General features: G+C 45.0%; 1 protein-coding gene across 5 annotated transcripts in view; it reads left to right on the plus strand.

Moving 5' to 3' along the window:
- LOC306777519 (neuroligin-3) overlaps positions 1-17,494 on the plus strand; it is a gene marked incomplete at its 3' end in the record, with an annotated part of 92,370 nt that overhangs the window by 64,646 nt on the left and 10,230 nt on the right. For all 5 annotated transcript variants that reach the window (XM_079268676.1, XM_079268675.1, XM_079268672.1 and 2 more), the window contains one exon: positions 16,379-17,168. In XM_079268676.1, coding sequence (XP_079124802.1) covers positions 16,379-17,168 — 790 coding nt within the window. The remainder of the gene's footprint in view (positions 1-16,378; positions 17,169-17,494) is intronic.

Consider the following 17,494-nt stretch of genomic DNA (forward strand, 5'->3'; position numbering starts at 1 on the left):
AGACCGCCACACTGAGGTCACGTCATTGTGGGTTGTTTTATTTAACTTATTCTACAGTAAAAAAAATGTGATGGCTATTTTATAAGCTTATTCTGCTAAAAGAAAGAAATTAAATAATTCAGTATCTCTCTAACAGAATTGTATTTCTTGCAGCATGGAGAGGGTTTTGAAACATTATTTAGATCTTCATGTTAGGAGATGAAATCATAACGCTTTATTTTTTGGGTCCATCATTTCCGAGGTTTTCTGGAAAGAATTATGTAATTTGGTGCCAATTATAAGCAAGAGAGAGATCGTTATTTTAGGCAATTATAGTTTAGTTGGTTGAGTTTATAAGCAGCTGTTGATTTGCAGAGTAATTCCTTTGTAATAACTTAACAATAAAAATGCAACAATTTGTTTTTACAATGATTGTCCCATTTTTCAACAAACAAAAACATATACCATCAAAATGTCATTTTAAGTTGCTGTAATCACACGATACGTCTACACTACTGTTTTTGTATTGGTCAGATTTCATGATTTCAACAGGAACACAATGGTAGGCATACAAACAGCAATCAAGCAACCAGAAAAATAGTGTTCCCTCAAAAAATTGATTATGCAGCCTGCAGGCTTTTATTGTGAAGCAGCTGCAGGAAGTGCTGAGGAAGTGTTTGCTGACAAAGCGCAGCAGTGAAGTGGATCAGAAACCAGTGAGGCTGCTATCTGTTAGATGAAAGGTACGAACAGGAATGTAGGAGTAAAGCACAACTCCCAGTGCGACTCTTAAGATATCCATGAGCTAACAAATGCAGATTAAAGCAAACACTAAAAGGAAAGCGCTTCCTCAAAGCTGTTCATGATGAGCAGTTTAGTATTCAACACAGTGGCGGGCGTATATCTGTGTGAAGAATGAACAAAAAAAACGAAATTAACTTCTGGAAACTGCCTATTTTCACACCTAAGCACACCTTGCTAATTGCTGCAAAAATATAGGTGTAGACTTTCAGAATCAGAAGCTCTGATGCGGTCCCACGTTCAGAGCAGCTCTTCATTCAAAGCATGCAGCATGCCTGCCAGCTGAAGAGGCTGCTCAACTGTGGCATATAGAGAAGAGCTGCAAAGTGAACGCATGTATCATTTGAAGGTGACCTGAGCCCCCGTCAGAAAATCACTCCTTTGACAGACTCGACATCTAACTAAAACAAATGTGGCTTTTTGGTAGTCAAATACAACGCTGTATCAAGTTCATCCAATGAAAAATAGGCATCGCTGCTGAAACATTACTCCTTGTTTAAGTGAAGGCTGTTTGGAGAGCATGCATCCTCCGCAGTGTTTCAGATGTTGACATACCCATATGGCATGCCACTAATCTTGATCGATGCCCACCACTGCGAACACTTCTCCCACTGTAGAGGATAATGAAGTGTAGCGATGCACCATTTCACAAAAAATCATCACAGTGATCTGTTTATTATCCATTATGAAAGGCATCATGGCCTCTGCTGTTTTGCACTCGGAAAGAAAACAGTGCAAAAGAGTGTTTAATCTCCAAACACAGAGCAGAGTGCTCATAACAATGTCTTCACTGCCCAATGTGCTATTTTTAGGGTTCCCCTTAGAGCCACTATCTAATTGGAGCCTTGCTTGTCCTGTCGTTGAAGCTATCCTCCACACAGACTTTTTTACGAGGCCTGTGAGTGACTCAGGTTCCCTGACTGGGTGTCTGTGGCTGTTCTACCGCATGTCCCGGGACTCCTGCTCATCGGTGAAGGCTTCATTAGCCGGGGATGGGAGGTGGCAGCAGAGAGAGAACAGCTGTTTAGCTAACCACTCGCATTGTTAGCCAGCCTTCTCCGTATGCCTAACTGCCTAAATCCGTCCCTTAGCTGCTAATAGAATGCTCATTAGGAGAGGGGAGGGAGACAGCGCCACTCTGCTGCAGTCCTACCAGCTCCTACAACTCCTCCTCTCCCTCTGGTCTCTATTAAAGCACTGTATAAAATAAACCCTCCCTCTGTGAATATGCCCACCTTTACCTGTCACCCTGACCACCTGGGAAAGACAGGGTGTGCATGGATACCTGGGTTCTCCTCTGAGACAGCCTCCAGCCTCTGTGACTCCAAAACATGGTAGATCCAAAACAATCCCAGAGGAAAGTCGGATGACACCTCCTGCTTCAAACCCTGAGGACAGAAGGGGTTAGTTTGGTGTGTAGGTTTTCTTTTTTCTTTTTGAAAATGTCCCCAAGCGGTACGGTTTTAAATTATTCAAACACTGTAGATTGTGCCGCCGTAATTTGTCAGTAACCCAAAAGCACCAGTCTATTTCTCTGTGTCAAAACCGATGAAGCTGGAGGAGGAGGAGGGAACGCTGCGACATCAGAGCTGGCTCTGAATATCTGATGGTGTTCATGGGAACAGCTACAGATCAGAGCCAGAAACACTGCACCCCCGTCACAGCCAAAACACATCCCTGGCTGAAAGAGGGTGGCCCGTGTTTGATTAAAATCCAAACGGGAAAACATGTTTCCATGGAGGTACTTCATTGAATAAACACAGGCCATTCGCTAACATTCCCCGTGCAGAAATGCAGGCAAACAAAGTGCACAGCGACATGGGGAGGGGGACAATGTGCGCTAGAACTGATATGCTCCAAGCTATTTACAGTAAATGACAGCAACTGTAGATTCTGCTGTCACGTGGAAATGTACTCGGGGAATAGTGTACACAGAATACCAATTATTCTCACCATATTTGCCAAATATAGAACGACCATGATAATGAGACAATGCTCCCTTTTGACTGTTTGTTGATAAATACTTTTTTGTAAGATAAGAAGCACTCTGAATGAGACAAGGTGGGCAGATTTATATCTTAAATCTTTTAAATTAAGGTTGGTTAATGATTAGACGAACTGTCAGAGAGTCCATATTGTTATTTGACGATTGTGGGCAATGTTGCAAATCAATCAGCGGGAATGTTTTCTGTCAAAGTGGATTTTTTTTCATAATTTTTGCCTCAAATGTGATGAAGTGCTGTGACAGTTATTTATTTGCCTTCAGACATTCCTGTCCAGCTATTTCACTCCAAAACACTTTCTGAGTATATTTTTTCTTCGACTACATCACAATAAAAATCAATATGACAGTTTAAAATGACATAAACAGTGATATTGGATTTCATCCATATGGACATATTTCATAAAAATAAAATAGAGTATACCTGCGAAAATACATTCAAATAAGGTGATTACATATTTAATGAAATGCCAATATCATGAAAAACAAGATTACAGTTGTTATTGACAAAACAATCCCAACTCTAGGTCCACTAACTAGCTCTTTCCTGGATCTGAAAAGTCGTTTCTCACCAGTGCGATGCAAAAATGGGGTGCGGGAATTCAGAAAATAAAAAAGCATCATGACGGTGATAGTTTTTATGACATCAGTTGGAAGAAAGAATTTTATTTGTCAAAATTATAAGGAAATCCGCTGTCATCGAGGTCCTTACCATTATTTTTTCTTGTTCAAGTCTCAAATGTCCCATAGGGGTGTTGCAAGCATTCAATAAACCACAACATTTATTTTACAAATATCATTTTTTGGATGAAATCTGATGTGCAGCCGAAAAAGCAACTTAGTGGACATTACGGTGGGATTGTTTTGTCAGATTTCTATTTCCTAGTAATAGTTTCCTTAATTTAATTATGTGTTTATTAACCGTCATCAGTGCTCAGTTAATGGAGTTTATTCAGATATTTTCCCGCCTAACGAATGCTTTTTTTTTCTCCACCAAGAGAAGACGAAGGGAGAGAGTCCGAGAGGCACAGATGGACATCAGTTTTTCACACGGCCTCATATTTAGGCCAGTATGCTAATAGAAAATCAACATGATACCACTCCAATTACAGTTGTACGTCATTCAGTTCGTTGTTGTCAAACTTTTTTATTTCACATTGAAAAGATGTCAAACCAAATGAGATCTGTAAGCATTGGTATGAACAGAGTTCACACTGTAATCAAATAGATCAATACATTTTCATTAGAACTGTGTGAACATCTCTAGATCCTTGTTGGTTGAAAATAAACAATCTACGATACGCCTTTTTCACAGCAGGCATTTTGACTTGTCACAGTTGAAAAAGCCCAGACGTTACCAGTAATATTAACGATGGCTCCGTTCTGTTTAAGTGTCCCGTTAAGTTGTGGCAATAAGCCAGCATGACAATAGGACCCTGAAACCAAAGCAGCCAAATGGAATTCAGTCACCATTCATTTTATGATGTACACCTGTGATGATTTTCCTCCTGTTCCATGTCAATGTGTACGAAAAAAAAGCCTGTTGCAATAAATTGTCACATAGAGAACATGTCAGTACCCCAACCAATATTCCCTAAATACCTACAAAAGGAATAACAATCATAACGATCAGATCATGTAAAACCTTTAAAAGTAATTACATTTAAAGTAATATAAATTACTGCAATCAATGTAAAATAAACAATTGTAATATTTATACTTTAAATCACAAAGTGAGCTCCTGCTGTTAGATGTATAGATTAATATTTCCCTCACGCTGAGGAGCTAATTTGTGATACAGACCAGACCTGTGTGTCATTTCTTTATGTGGTGATGGAAGCTGACAATGACACATTGTATCATAATGGCAATAGTCTTACCAATGCACTCTGAATGTGTGCCGGAAAAGAATGGGTGAGATATGTGTCAAGTGTTGTGACGTTAGTTGCTGTTGAATATGTGTTCGCTTGACATTGAGAAAGTGGAGCGTGCCAACATGCAGCCTAACTGATAGACGAGCACACTCAGTCACACACACACACACACACACACCCACACACACACATATAACTCATCTCCACAGACTCACATCAATACAGCACAAACATGTACGCACTTGCGCAAATACTTCTATACACCGGATCAGCTCTGCACATAAGCAAACACACGCACACACACACACACACACACAGTCCATGTGTACATGTGCGTCCACATACTCTTCCACTCCAGGGGATTTCATGTGGCTACAGCTGTGTGCCTACTGGCACTGGCAGCAAGAGACACAACAAAGACAAGATAATATAGAGGGAGATATGGAAATCGGCGGATTGCAGTAAAAGGCATGTTACCATGGAAAAGAGGACAACAACATCAGAAAGGAACTTTGTGCACTCTCTTGGACGATTGTGATTCTTTTTTTTGCTCTTTTTTTATTTCCTCTCTTCCACATGCCTACTGCCTGGTTTGAATGTAAAAGATAATCTGAAGTGTGACCGATGAGGCGGAAAGGCAGCTATTGAATGCCTTTCTTCCCTCTGCGAGGCGATCGCACGGCTCCACGAGCAATGCGCAGAGTTCACCAGGATGGCAGACGTGTGTGAACCCACAAGGACCCACACAATGTGGTCTGACAGAAGGACGCTAGCTAGCATTGGCAGTATGTTAAAAAATGAATGGAGAACGAGGCAGCCGGGGCGGGGGCACCACAGCGACGCTCACAGCTCTCTGCCCTTGTGCCGGGGATCTCGGCCATGTCACTCTGCGTTTTCCTCCCTGCGCCACCACTCCTCTGGAAGCAACCAACATAATTTTGTATTGAGATGGTGAAGAAACTGTCCTCCACTACCCATTTGGCCTTTTCAGAGCTTGACAGAAAGGGCCGGAGGTAAAAAAAAACTAAAAAAAACACACACTGCATTCTGTGCTGCCAAAATTTCAAATTGCTGGAGTGCTGCTGTGAAAGGGGAATGTATATCGGCCTTGTTATTAGGCCGGCTGGTCTGAAATGAGTTTGACACGGCGCCAGACATTGAGATGTTTTCTGTCACTTCGGGGGGGGTGAGGGGGGGGGGGGGGGGGGGGGGGGTTGTGTGGAATCTAAAATTCAATATGATACATTAGTGTCCCAAATGAGTCTGTGCAATAGATATTAATTACTTGTCCATTACGGTTTGTGACACTATCAATCTGTTATCAGCTACCCCAATGACTGAAATGAACTGTCACTTCTCAATATCAGCCAAGTCATCTTCGTGCTTTATTGCCTTCATTACAATATTCATTTCTTAAACGGTATCCTCACGAGGTCGGACGGTGTTGGTATCAAACACCTTACAAGGAACAAGAATGTGTTGTGGCGTTGAGGAAATAATGGGAGTGCAGTCATATCGTGATTTCCTGAGGTCCATGTATATTTGATAGGGCCTGCCAGATGTGGCCTTGGATATGTGGATGTGTCTCAGCAAGCAATCTCTCTCTCTCTCTCTCTCTCTCTCTCTCTCTCTCTCTCTCTCTCTCTCTCTCTCTCTCTGAGCTCACAGAAATTAGATTTCATCTCAGGCCCCCAGATCTAATACACAGACTTATATTTACTCACAGTTGCAGAGCGTCATAAGCCAATATGACCCTATAGAGGGGTGGCGGAGCTGCACAATATACAGTTAAATGAAAATGCTTTGAGCAAACTGTTCCGAAAGCCGTTGAAGCTTCTTAGCCATGAACGAGCTCAGAATGTAGTTTCTCCAATGCACTGCCAAAAGCCCGTTAACACATTTTTGTCATCGTCTTCGATGCAACAATTATCAAATTGTTGTTGAATAGGTCTGACAAATGTACGTCTGAATCTGTGGTATATCATGCATAGAAATGTTGGTGTTAAGACGTTTAATTCAACCAAATCGCACTCTGAAATCATTTCAGAGCTTTGGGTATTGAGCTCGAGAACCGAGCATTTTGGATATGAAATGGTTGCATGAGTCATCCAGTGCATTGAAATGCCTGTGTCTTCCTCACAATGAATGCGAAGTCACAGTTAGCATGCAGAGTGCCATTTCCTTATGCAGAGAGCCTTTGCCTGCTGTGAATACTCCACTGGGACAATAGCACCCACTCAGGACTTTTGAGTCTTCTCGCTTTTTTCTTTTTTAACTTTCTCCTCCTCTCTTATCCTCCCACGACCTCCCTTTTTTTTCCTCCCCCCCTCTCTCAGTCGGTGACACAATGAGAATAGATGTGTGCAGCCTAGTGCATCCATACAACTGTCTGTTTGTCTTGCTAAGATGTATTTTCTAGCTTGTAGCGCAGATAAATGTGCAGTCAGCACGCTTTTGTTCAGAGGAGGCAGAAATGAAGCATCTCACACTGATGAACACTTTGGTCGACACGTTTTTCGTCTTTATTGCTAAAGTCAACATCTCAGCAGGCCAGCGTATTCCCTCATAAAAATAAAAAACATTTGAACAAATTGATTTAGATTAGCTCTGCAGCACACCGATGCTCAGTGGCTGAATACAGAGTTCAGATATGCTGCACAAATAGCTCCTAATTGTTGGGATTTACAGTCGACTTGATTTGTTCAAGTCGAATTACTGGGAGCCGCTGCTGCCAATGGACATACAGTACGACATGTCATAACCCAATTGTCTCAATGTCCACTTACAGTAAATGGCTGTGGTGACTAAAGCTCCTGCCACAGTAATTGACTCAATGGGAGTTTACAGTATGAAGAATGAGGCAGGGGAGGTAGACATAGTGCTCTCCAGGGATGGGCTGTTGTGACAGTGCTGCTATCCCTCAACTGTGTTTCTTTCAGCACACAGAATACAGGCCACTCATCGCACACACACACACACACACACAGACACATGCTCAATAAAGGCACAAACACAGCAGCCTTCCGCTGAGCAGGTAATTCCACAGTCAGGTGCTGGGATCACATTGGGAGCGCCGTCCCATCCCGAGCCTGAGCTTCGCCCAAGAATGAGGGCGAGGCGAGGGCGAGGATTGTATCCATCCTATTTTGGTCCGCTGTTTGCATGGTGTGCCGCCTTGAATTAGGCCGAGCTTGTGTGGCTTCTGGCTGCAGGGCTGCTGGCACAACGGGCAAGAGCAAGGAACAGTGGTGTCCGGCGCTGTGAGGGAGGAACACACAGAGTGTCATCGGCACAGCTAGAAGAACATGTTTACACTGTTGGAGCCCGAGCCCAGCCTGGCACGTTCACGCTTCGCACAACAGTTAATCAGCTCGGACGCTGCTGCTGATGTGACCACAGACCCTAAAAAGGCTTTGGTAACAGGGGGGGCTAATAGGAAGGCCGCTATATTTTCGAGCGGGGTGCAGGAATTACAGCACATTCAGGGGAGTACTTTTTTCCCCCCCTAACGTCTCCTCTGGTTCTGCTTCATTAATGGTGGTTTAGATTAAAGGGGTTGCTGATGTTCTTGGTCAGAGAAAAAAGGTTGCTGCCTGCTAGGTGCTGTGTGTGTGGCGCCTAATGAGCTTCCTGAATTATATGAGCGTGTGTTTGTGTGCAGGTGTGTGTGTGTGTGTGTGTGTGTGTGCATGCACACTGTGATCATTTATGTGGGTGGGTTGTATAATATACAGTACATTTATTACATGTTGGTATTTTCTGTGTAGCTACAGTAGAATTGGACTTCCCTCTAGAAACAGTCTGTATTTAGAGGATGCGCATGTGCAGCAAAGCCAAAATGTTCATGCTCTGCGTCTGCATGCACATTTAAATTGTTTGCCTTTGTACGTAAGCTACAATCAGATGTAAATTGGGAACATGTCCTTTTCTGAACCAGACTCAAAGGCTTGTAAGCAAGTGATCTTCTGTATTGGAAGACTGTGAAAAGGGCCAGGGTAAGCAGTAAGCTTCCACCCACCTCCTCCTTTTGACTGGGATGTGTGTATCCATCTCAGTTTCACCTCCTATACCCCTCCAGCTCACAGCTAATCTGTTTCTGCAAGACTTAGGCACTTAGGCCGAGGTCTGTCTCTCTCTCTCTCTCTCTCTCTCTCTGTCTCTCTCGGTCTCTCGGTCTCTGTCACTCTTTCTTTCCTTCCTTCCTTCTGAATTCCTCTGATTCCACCCCAGGGGTGTGTGTACACCCCTTGGGATAATTTGTCTGTCACAAATGCAACTGCGCCCTCTCCGTGGCTTTGCTCGGCCCATAAATGAGTTTCAGCCATCCCATCTGGCTGTCACGGGCAAGATGTCGCCAAGAATAGAAGCTTCCCATCCTTCCACATTTCATGGCTGAATTGTCATATTTGTGTGTGACTTATATCTCTGACCCGCCCCTGCTAGACATATTTTACATCTGATTTGTACTTATGGAGCGTTGCTTCCTTGAAGTGAGTGCACTCTTTGTCTTTTGCTGTCACTGCTTGCTGCACATATAAAAATGAACCAAGCGCTGCGGCTGCTATACGATGCACATGGGGTGTAAAACATGGTTGCATATATTTAGAAACAACAGGAGTCAGATGTTTGCATGGTTACTAAACAGCAGCCACACTCCTCCTATGAAAACCAGCTTCTCTGGGAGCTAAAGGCACTTCCTCTCAGCGCACTGATCTGCAATCTATTTGTGGACGCAGCAGGAGAAGAGAGAGGAAATCAGCAAACATCTTGAACAACTTGTCCCATCTAATGAGATTAGCCGAGCCGCTTACACAGTCATGACATGGAGATACACACAGATAACCCTGTAATAACTCATTATTCTTCCCATTTCCACATCGACAGACAGTGCGTGTTGTTGTGCGTACATGGCTATCAGGCCAATCTAGGCACTGCAGCAACGTGGAGTGAGCTCGGTGTATATACTGCTGCGAATGCCACAGCACAACGAGAGCTAGCAGCTGAAGGACACGGAGATAGCGTTCTCTGCTTTTCAGAGGCTGCAGCATTAGTGACACATGCATGAGTGCAAATGGAAAAAGAATCACCGTGCAGGCTCTCTGTTTCTCTTGGTTTGGCAGGGAGGCTGCGCGGGGAGAGGAGGACAGGAATCAATTCGGTTTGTATATGTGCAGGCGTGAGTGGTCGTGAGAATGCACAGATAACGTCCCCAAAAATACAGGAAACAGCTGAAGAAATAGTAAATTCAGTAAAGGGCATTTTGTTGCACATACGATCGATAATGATCGATAATTGTTCAGTGATTTCCACCTTCCCTTGTTGAAACTTTTCCATCTTGTCGTTTTTCCTCGATAACAATGCTATTCATAGATGTGGCGTGACTTGTATGTTTTATATGCTGAATATTCTGCATGACTCTGTCAGTCACCAAATGTCAACTACAGAAAGGAGAACCTGCTAGCACCCTGCAATTAAACACACTTTACCAGCAAATGACTTACAGTACAGTAAAAGCTGCCCTTACTTTCATTTAAGTGTCATAAGACGGGTTTTTTTCGCTGGCAGTAAGTGAATGGGTTCATGCCTTATTCCCGCTTATGAATAAGTCGGTGGGCACCATAACTGGATCACGTAGGATTTTCAAATAAATAGCATTGTTATCCGACGAAGAGTACCAGATCCAATTTGGCATATTTGGACAATACAACACAGAAGGACCAAAAAGTTTCGACAATCACAGAAGGGAATTTTCTTTGACAATTTATATTTACAGCGAACGACGACATGCACTAATCTGAAATGTCCTGATGCAGATAGGTAAACCCCCGCCCGCCGACGCCAATTTCTAGGCTGAAAATGCATTCTGAGAATTAGTCAACAGATGCTGTTTGGCACAGGTGTGGTGTGCATGCCTCTGATTAGCAGCCAGATTGATGAGGTCAAGGAGGAGCAGTGGCCCTGTTGTGCTGTGCGTGCAGACCGAGGGAGGCCGGCATGCGTGCGACGATGACGCCTGGAGTGTGTGGTATTGACCAGTGGATGTCATGTCGTGATTAGTAGGAGGTATCACACTCGCTGGGCTCAGATACACATCGATCCTGCAACCTGGGTACAGTCAGTGGGGGTCATTTTTATCCTCCTCTCCTCCCCTTTTGCCTCCTGCTACTTGCCATTTTCCATCCTCTCCCGTACTCATACCTTCATCTCTTCCTCTCCCATCCCATCCTTTCTTTGTCTTTTAGTCCCCCTCTCATCTGCCTCTCCTCTGTTCTGCTTTCCCGTTCCCTCCCTCTTCCCTCAATCCACCCCCATGGATCAAACTCTTTATCTGGCCTAAGCCACAGCCTGCAGGCAAGCAGGCAGTCTCTACAGAGGCTGGAGCAGAAGACCGACAGCTTCAAACAACATTATATCGGGCTGGCATGAAGCATGTCTCACACTGATGGCCCCTCAGACACTCTATATGGACATGATGTAACATGAGCAGGGCAGTCCTTCTGTTTTGAAGCCCACTGCTCTTCACTTGTAGATTGCTTCAACACCTCCCGTGGATGGAAGACAGACTTACGTTTTCTAGGAATTAGGCAACAGTCGCTTTTGTGCTCTGATCCACCCAAAACAAAACAGTCAGTTTCTGGGATGAAGATGCATTTTCTCTGGCAGCTATCCTTTTGGATAATTTGTTGTGAAATCAGTCCAGTGGAAATCTGGTTCAGAGGAAACATGTGAAGCCAGGTAACAAGAACAGTCATAAAAGAGCAAGACAGCAAATCCTGCACACGATGAATCACAATACTGAGTCCTATTTGGGCCGCTTTATGTCGTTTTTCATTTTTAATGTTTAAGCAAACAAGTGCAGCAAATAGCAGCCTTGCTCGGATTAAAGCTCACGCACACACACACACTGCCTGGATTCTTTTGTGCTTTAATTTACAGTATATCCCTGTAGCCCGAGGCAATCCAGGAAGTGTATTCAAAGGCACTACTGTCTCAGAAAGCAGAGCATTGCCCTTTTGCTGATTCCATCAGCGCTTTTGGGCATTCATTTTTATGAAACAGAAAAACTATGTAGGTGTTGTTTCAGGGCTGCCAGACCAACGTGAAATTATCCATGGACTAATGCATGATCAGACCAAAGGCACTTGTGTTTAAGTGGATGCAGCCGGTGGTACTGTAGGCTGTAGTCATGGAGACAGCAGCTTTAACCCTGTGTTATGAGACTGCAAGTGGCCAAGGATGTATAATTAGGCCAAATGTATAAGTGTTCATCTCCCAGCGGGCTTAAATTATTTCAGGTTGGATTAAAAGTACAATTATATTTATCTTTTAGATAATAAAAAACACTGTGGCTTGAGTTAAGAAGAATGAGGAAAACAGCAGCGACAAAGAGAAAATAAAGAAGAGTGAAATGAAGCAACAGAGGCAGAGCGACATTCATTGAGTGTGTCCAACTGAGCGCCAGCCGAGTTTGACTGTAGACGGAGAGAAATGTTTGCAACAGAGGGAGCTCTGCACGGGTCCACGGGTCTGTGGAGATTTACTTACAGTGAAGTGACGGCGGAGGTAAGATGGCTCAGAGGATTCAGGCTCTGCTGAACACGAGCTTATGTCTAATAATCAGCAGGGAGGGACTCAGCATGGTCCCTCAGAAAAAGAGACGCGGAGAGTGAGATGGAGAGAGAGACAGACAAACAGAGCAGAGGAAGGATTGAAAGGAAAAGGCATGTACGAGATCTAGGAGGAGTTGTCGGGGGGAGAGAAGAGAAAGACGTGTCCCTGCGGCCACGTTATTCCTCTCTTGCGATGGCTTTTATGTCTCTGAGAAGAATTCCGATAAGATTTTGCTGCTTTGCATATTTTCTATCATGTTACCTCTTAAAGTCATGTGGAATGCTGTTAAGAAAATGAATCACTGACCTATCAAATGAAACTTGACTGATCCAAACTTTCAAGGCCATCTGACAGACGTCTTTGTGAAGTTGTTTTTTCATGCGGATGACATTGTTGAGGTTGTAGTGGGGTTTCTGCAGCGTGCATTTTTTTACAGGCACATTTATTCCCGGGCCAGACTGATAAAACTCACCGCTGATGCCTCTGTGATTTTTGCCAGCTGTTCCGGATTACAAAGTACAGTCATTTACGGCGCTTACTGGCATCATCACCAACAGAACATCCTTGTCCATTAACACGGACTGCACACTCTCACATGCCCACAGTTGCCATGTAATACATTAGCAGTGATCCAGCCACGTCGTGTTGCTCTCTCTCCACCGGTGCGGCATTGGCTTGTTTATATCAGCAATTCATCCATATTGCTGTTGTCAAAACATGGCCTCGACTTGTGTTCGTTTGAGCTCGTGTGTGTTTGTGTGGATTGTGGCTCTCTCACCTATGCGGCGGTCGTCATACCCTCAAGGTCAAGTTAATTTTTTTCTTTCCCCTATCAGCTGTGAATTATCTCCGCAGGCAACTCGGCTAATCCGGGGCCTGAACCGCATGCCCATTTAACGGGCGTCTAGCGAGAGGGCGGCGCGGTCGAGGTCGGCAAACCGCAGCACAGAGGCGGCTGCGGAGTGACGCGACAGCATTTTTCAGCAGGATCCAATGAGCGATCACCTCGGAGCTCCGCTCATAATTCAGCGTGACCTCAATCTGCCAACAACACTGTGGTTTGATGGATCTGCTCGCAGTTTGGGTGTCGGATTCTCGCATGTCAAACACAGGCAGATAATGATAGGGGGCTATCTGTTGCTTTTACAGAGTGAAATATGCAAGATATGAATGTGACACTCATGCCCTTTCTGTTCAATTTTTTCGGGATGTGAGCAGATACTGAATACAAACCAATGTCCCAAACGGTTAACCCCAATCATGATGATGCCTGTCGTCTGTCGGTCCATTCATCATCTCCGTTTATTATCGATCAGCGTCAGCATAAATACACGTGCATGCACACACGTGCACTCACAGACACACATGTACACCTCCCAGTGTGGATAATTCGTGGATTCCCTCAGTGGGTGAGAGAGCCTGCTCTTCTCTCCTCTCTCCCTGACCGTCCCCTGTGAGCTTCCTGCCACAGTGGGGCTCATCACACACAGCTCTCATGCATATTCCTCGGTCCGGTGACAGCTCATGTACGCTGGATTTATGTTTCTGGACAAACAATAGTAAAGCCTCAGTCGCTCGTCCTCCCTTTCATCAACCAAAGCAGGAGATAAATCGAACGTTGTCAACCTGGCTGCAGCCTCCTCAGCAGTCGGCCATCTTTGGGTTGCATTCAAGCCGCTCTCCTCAATTACAGCAAAGGGATTTGATGTACATATGTCTGTCAAAATCGCCTTGCCAATCACAGGGTTCTGATGGCAAACGTTTTCCTCTAGCAACTTTCTGATCAAAGCCATTTAGAAAGTGCCTGTGGCCTGTCTGTCGGCATTGGAATTCTGGACGGAGTCCCTGCACCATGACTGGCTCTGTTTGCAGAGCGCAATCTTGAGTTGAGATGTGAAGCGAGGCAATACCACAAAAGAGCGAGGGGAGGGGAGAGAAGGAGGAGAGGGGAGGGATTGCAGGATTAAGCCCCAGCCCCCCTCTCTGCCTCCGAGCGGCCATCTTTCATCTCGCGACTGCCCCTCTAATGCTTTGAAGTGGGTGAAACCCTCGACATCTGCTTCCGCTCCCTGGGACACGGCACAGGCCACCGTCCTGCAGAGATGCACAACCGCAGGACGTCTTGAAGGTCAGCGTCCTGGCCAGGCCACTGAGCGCTGACGAGCTCTTCCACGTAGAAAGATGCAGAAACACAAAAACACATTTCTTTCATTGCGGTTAAATCAAAAAGTTATATGAGGACATGTTGTGCAATCTTCGCTGCCAACAGCTGCCGCATTCAGACCCAAACTCATTGTTCAAATACACAAATTGTGGCTTATACCAGTAAACACACTCACCACAGAAACATTTCACAGTTCACTCACCCAGACACATTAATTCTACTTACTACTTGTGAACAAATAAATGTAAATAGCTCTGTAAATAAACGCTTCATCTTCGCCAAGAAGAAATAAGCCCCCCCACCGCCTCTGATTAAGACTACCAAAGTGATATATCTGGCACTTACGTCTGCTGTTTACCTCATAAACACAAAGACTTCAACACTGCCACCCACACTGACGCTGAAATATCACAAACCGAGTCTGCGTGCCTGTATATTGCTCTGCTCGTCTTTGTGGCTTAAACGTGTGATCTTCTCGTGACTTTTTCTCTTCTTTTTTTTGAATGTCTGCGTGCCATTCCTGGAGCATTTCATCTGCTGTGGCTTTCAATATCATGAGTTCAGTGGTATTCCATGACTCTGGCAGTGAAACCGCCATGAGCGATAAAGTGGCATGGTGAAGTGGTCTCTGATTTTCCTTGAGATTGGTAAAACAGCACTCGTGATTTTGAAAACCCGGGAGGACGGATGAGTGGCGCTGTCAAACAGAGACTGCGAGGCATCACCGACGATGTGGAGGAGGGCCCCGAGACAAAGAGGATGCCAAGTCACCTTCACTCTACTGTCTGTGAGGCGGAGGGAGGGTTCTTTTTCAAAGGGGAAGCAATTCAATTATTTCTAAGGAAATTATGTTTGTTGTTCGGGATCTGTTCCTTGTGGTGAAAAGTCATTGAAGATTTCCTTCATACTGCCCTGCGACTAAAATGCAATTGAATTTGATGAGTAGGTTTGTTTGCCTTCGTCTCTGAACCCCCTCCGCCCCACTTTAAAGCCCACCCACGCACAAACACCAAGCTCCTATGTAGATTCACATAATGAATGGTCTGTTGACTCTGAGTGCAACATGAGTCTATTTATGTATATCAGATGCAGGAAACCGTGGGTATTCTTCTCAGCTTCTTTCATTGTGTGCCACTATGTTGCATTGTGTTGCCGGGTGAATGTGTGCAGCTCCGTTCCTTCTGCTTATGTAGCGAGTAGTCTAGTTTTATTTATAGCAATCCACCCACAAACTGTAGAATTTAGTGATCTTTCAGGTAAAAATGACTTTTAATTTGCGAGAGGCATAACTGATGCAGAGGTACTGTGTGTGTGTGTGTGTGTGTGTGTGTGTGTGTGTGTGTGTGTGTGTGTGTGTGTGTGTGTGTATGTAATGACTGCAAAAGGGAGCATCTGTGTCTATAATTGCAATGTTTGAGGTTCATCCAATTCAAGCTACCTTGAAAAGTACATTAACAGGGGGGATGGCATGTGTGCAGGGTTTATATAAGAACTCTTACTGCATTTCTGCATTTCATTCAAGGATATGACTTGATTTTTTTGGTACGGTATAGTCCATCCTCTATTTGCAACAAAACCCATCGAGCCAAATTGGCAGCATCTGCTCCTGACTAACATGCAGGGATTAATATCGAGAGAGCCTATAGAGATGGATGGAAGAAGGGAAGATGACAGACAGAGTACTGATTCCCTTCTCTGTCTGCGAGCTGTCAGAGAGACCAGGCCATCTGCACAGTCATGATCACAGCCACGATTCCATTATTGTTCTGTGTGGCAACAAGGACTTGTTCTGTCTGGCCTCTGTTATTCTTATCAACTGTGTAGCTGACAGACCCCTTTTGATCATGGCAGCAACAAAATTAACACTCTTGTAGTATAGCACGTAACTGAATTATCCTCCGTAGTAGTGACACACATCCTGTCTCTTCTTCCTGTGTCCTTGTGCAGGTCTGTTCCACAGAGCCATCATTCAGAGCGGGTCAGCCCTCTCCAGCTGGGCGGTGAACTACCAGCCGGTCAAGTATACACGTCTCCTGGCAGAGAAGGTGGGCTGTAATGTCCTGGACACCTTAGACATGGTGGACTGTCTGAGGAAGAAGAGCTCCAGGGAGCTGGTGGAGCAGGACATACAACCAGCGAGGTACCACGTGGCCTTTGGACCTGTAATCGACGGGGATGTCATCCCTGACGACCCCGAGATCCTGATGGAGCAGGGCGAGTTCCTCAACTACGACATCATGCTGGGGGTCAACCAGGGCGAAGGGCTGCGGTTTGTGGAGAACGTGGTGGATTCAGAGGATGGCGTGTCTGGAAATGACTTTGACTTCTCAGTGTCAGACTTTGTGGACAGTCTGTACGGGTACCCGGAGGGCAAGGACACGTTGAGGGAGACCATTAAGTTCATGTATACTGACTGGGCAGACCGAGACAATCCAGAGACCAGGCGCAAGACGCTGGTGGCTCTGTTCACCGACCACCAGTGGGTGGAGCCTTCGGTGGTGACGGCTGATCTCCACGCTCGCTACGGCTCACCCACCTACTTCTACGCCTTTTACCACCACTGCCAGAGCCTGATGAAGCCCGCCTGGTCAGACTCCGCCCACGGGGACGAGGTGCCCTATGTTTTCGGAATTCCTATGATTGGTCCCACTGACCTTTTCCCCTGTAATTTCTCGAAGAATGATGTCATGCTCAGTGCTGTGGTCATGACCTATTGGACCAACTTTGCCAAGACTGGGTGAGTACATTTTTCCATCAGTTATCCCAACTGGTATTGATACCGATACTGCTTATCGGTATCAATACTTATTGGTAATCTTATCAATAATCCTCCTTCATTTTAATAGGATTCAAATGTGTAACTGGACGCACCAGTGTTGAGTATACTTTTAATAGTCCATCAGGAGGAAGAGAAAATTGTGAGATCGATGGCTGGTACTAAGGGTGTGATGATCCATCAGTCTGGATCAATGTAGCGGGGTTAACGAGCGGGGTTAGCGGCGTAATATGAGCGAGTGTGTGGTCGGCAAAGAGAGAGAGAAAGAGAACATTTGTGTGACCGTG

This window comes from Melanostigma gelatinosum (genome assembly GCF_949748355.1).
Source record: "Melanostigma gelatinosum genome assembly, chromosome: 5".
NCBI classification, from domain to species: Eukaryota; Metazoa; Chordata; class Actinopteri; order Perciformes; family Zoarcidae; genus Melanostigma; species Melanostigma gelatinosum.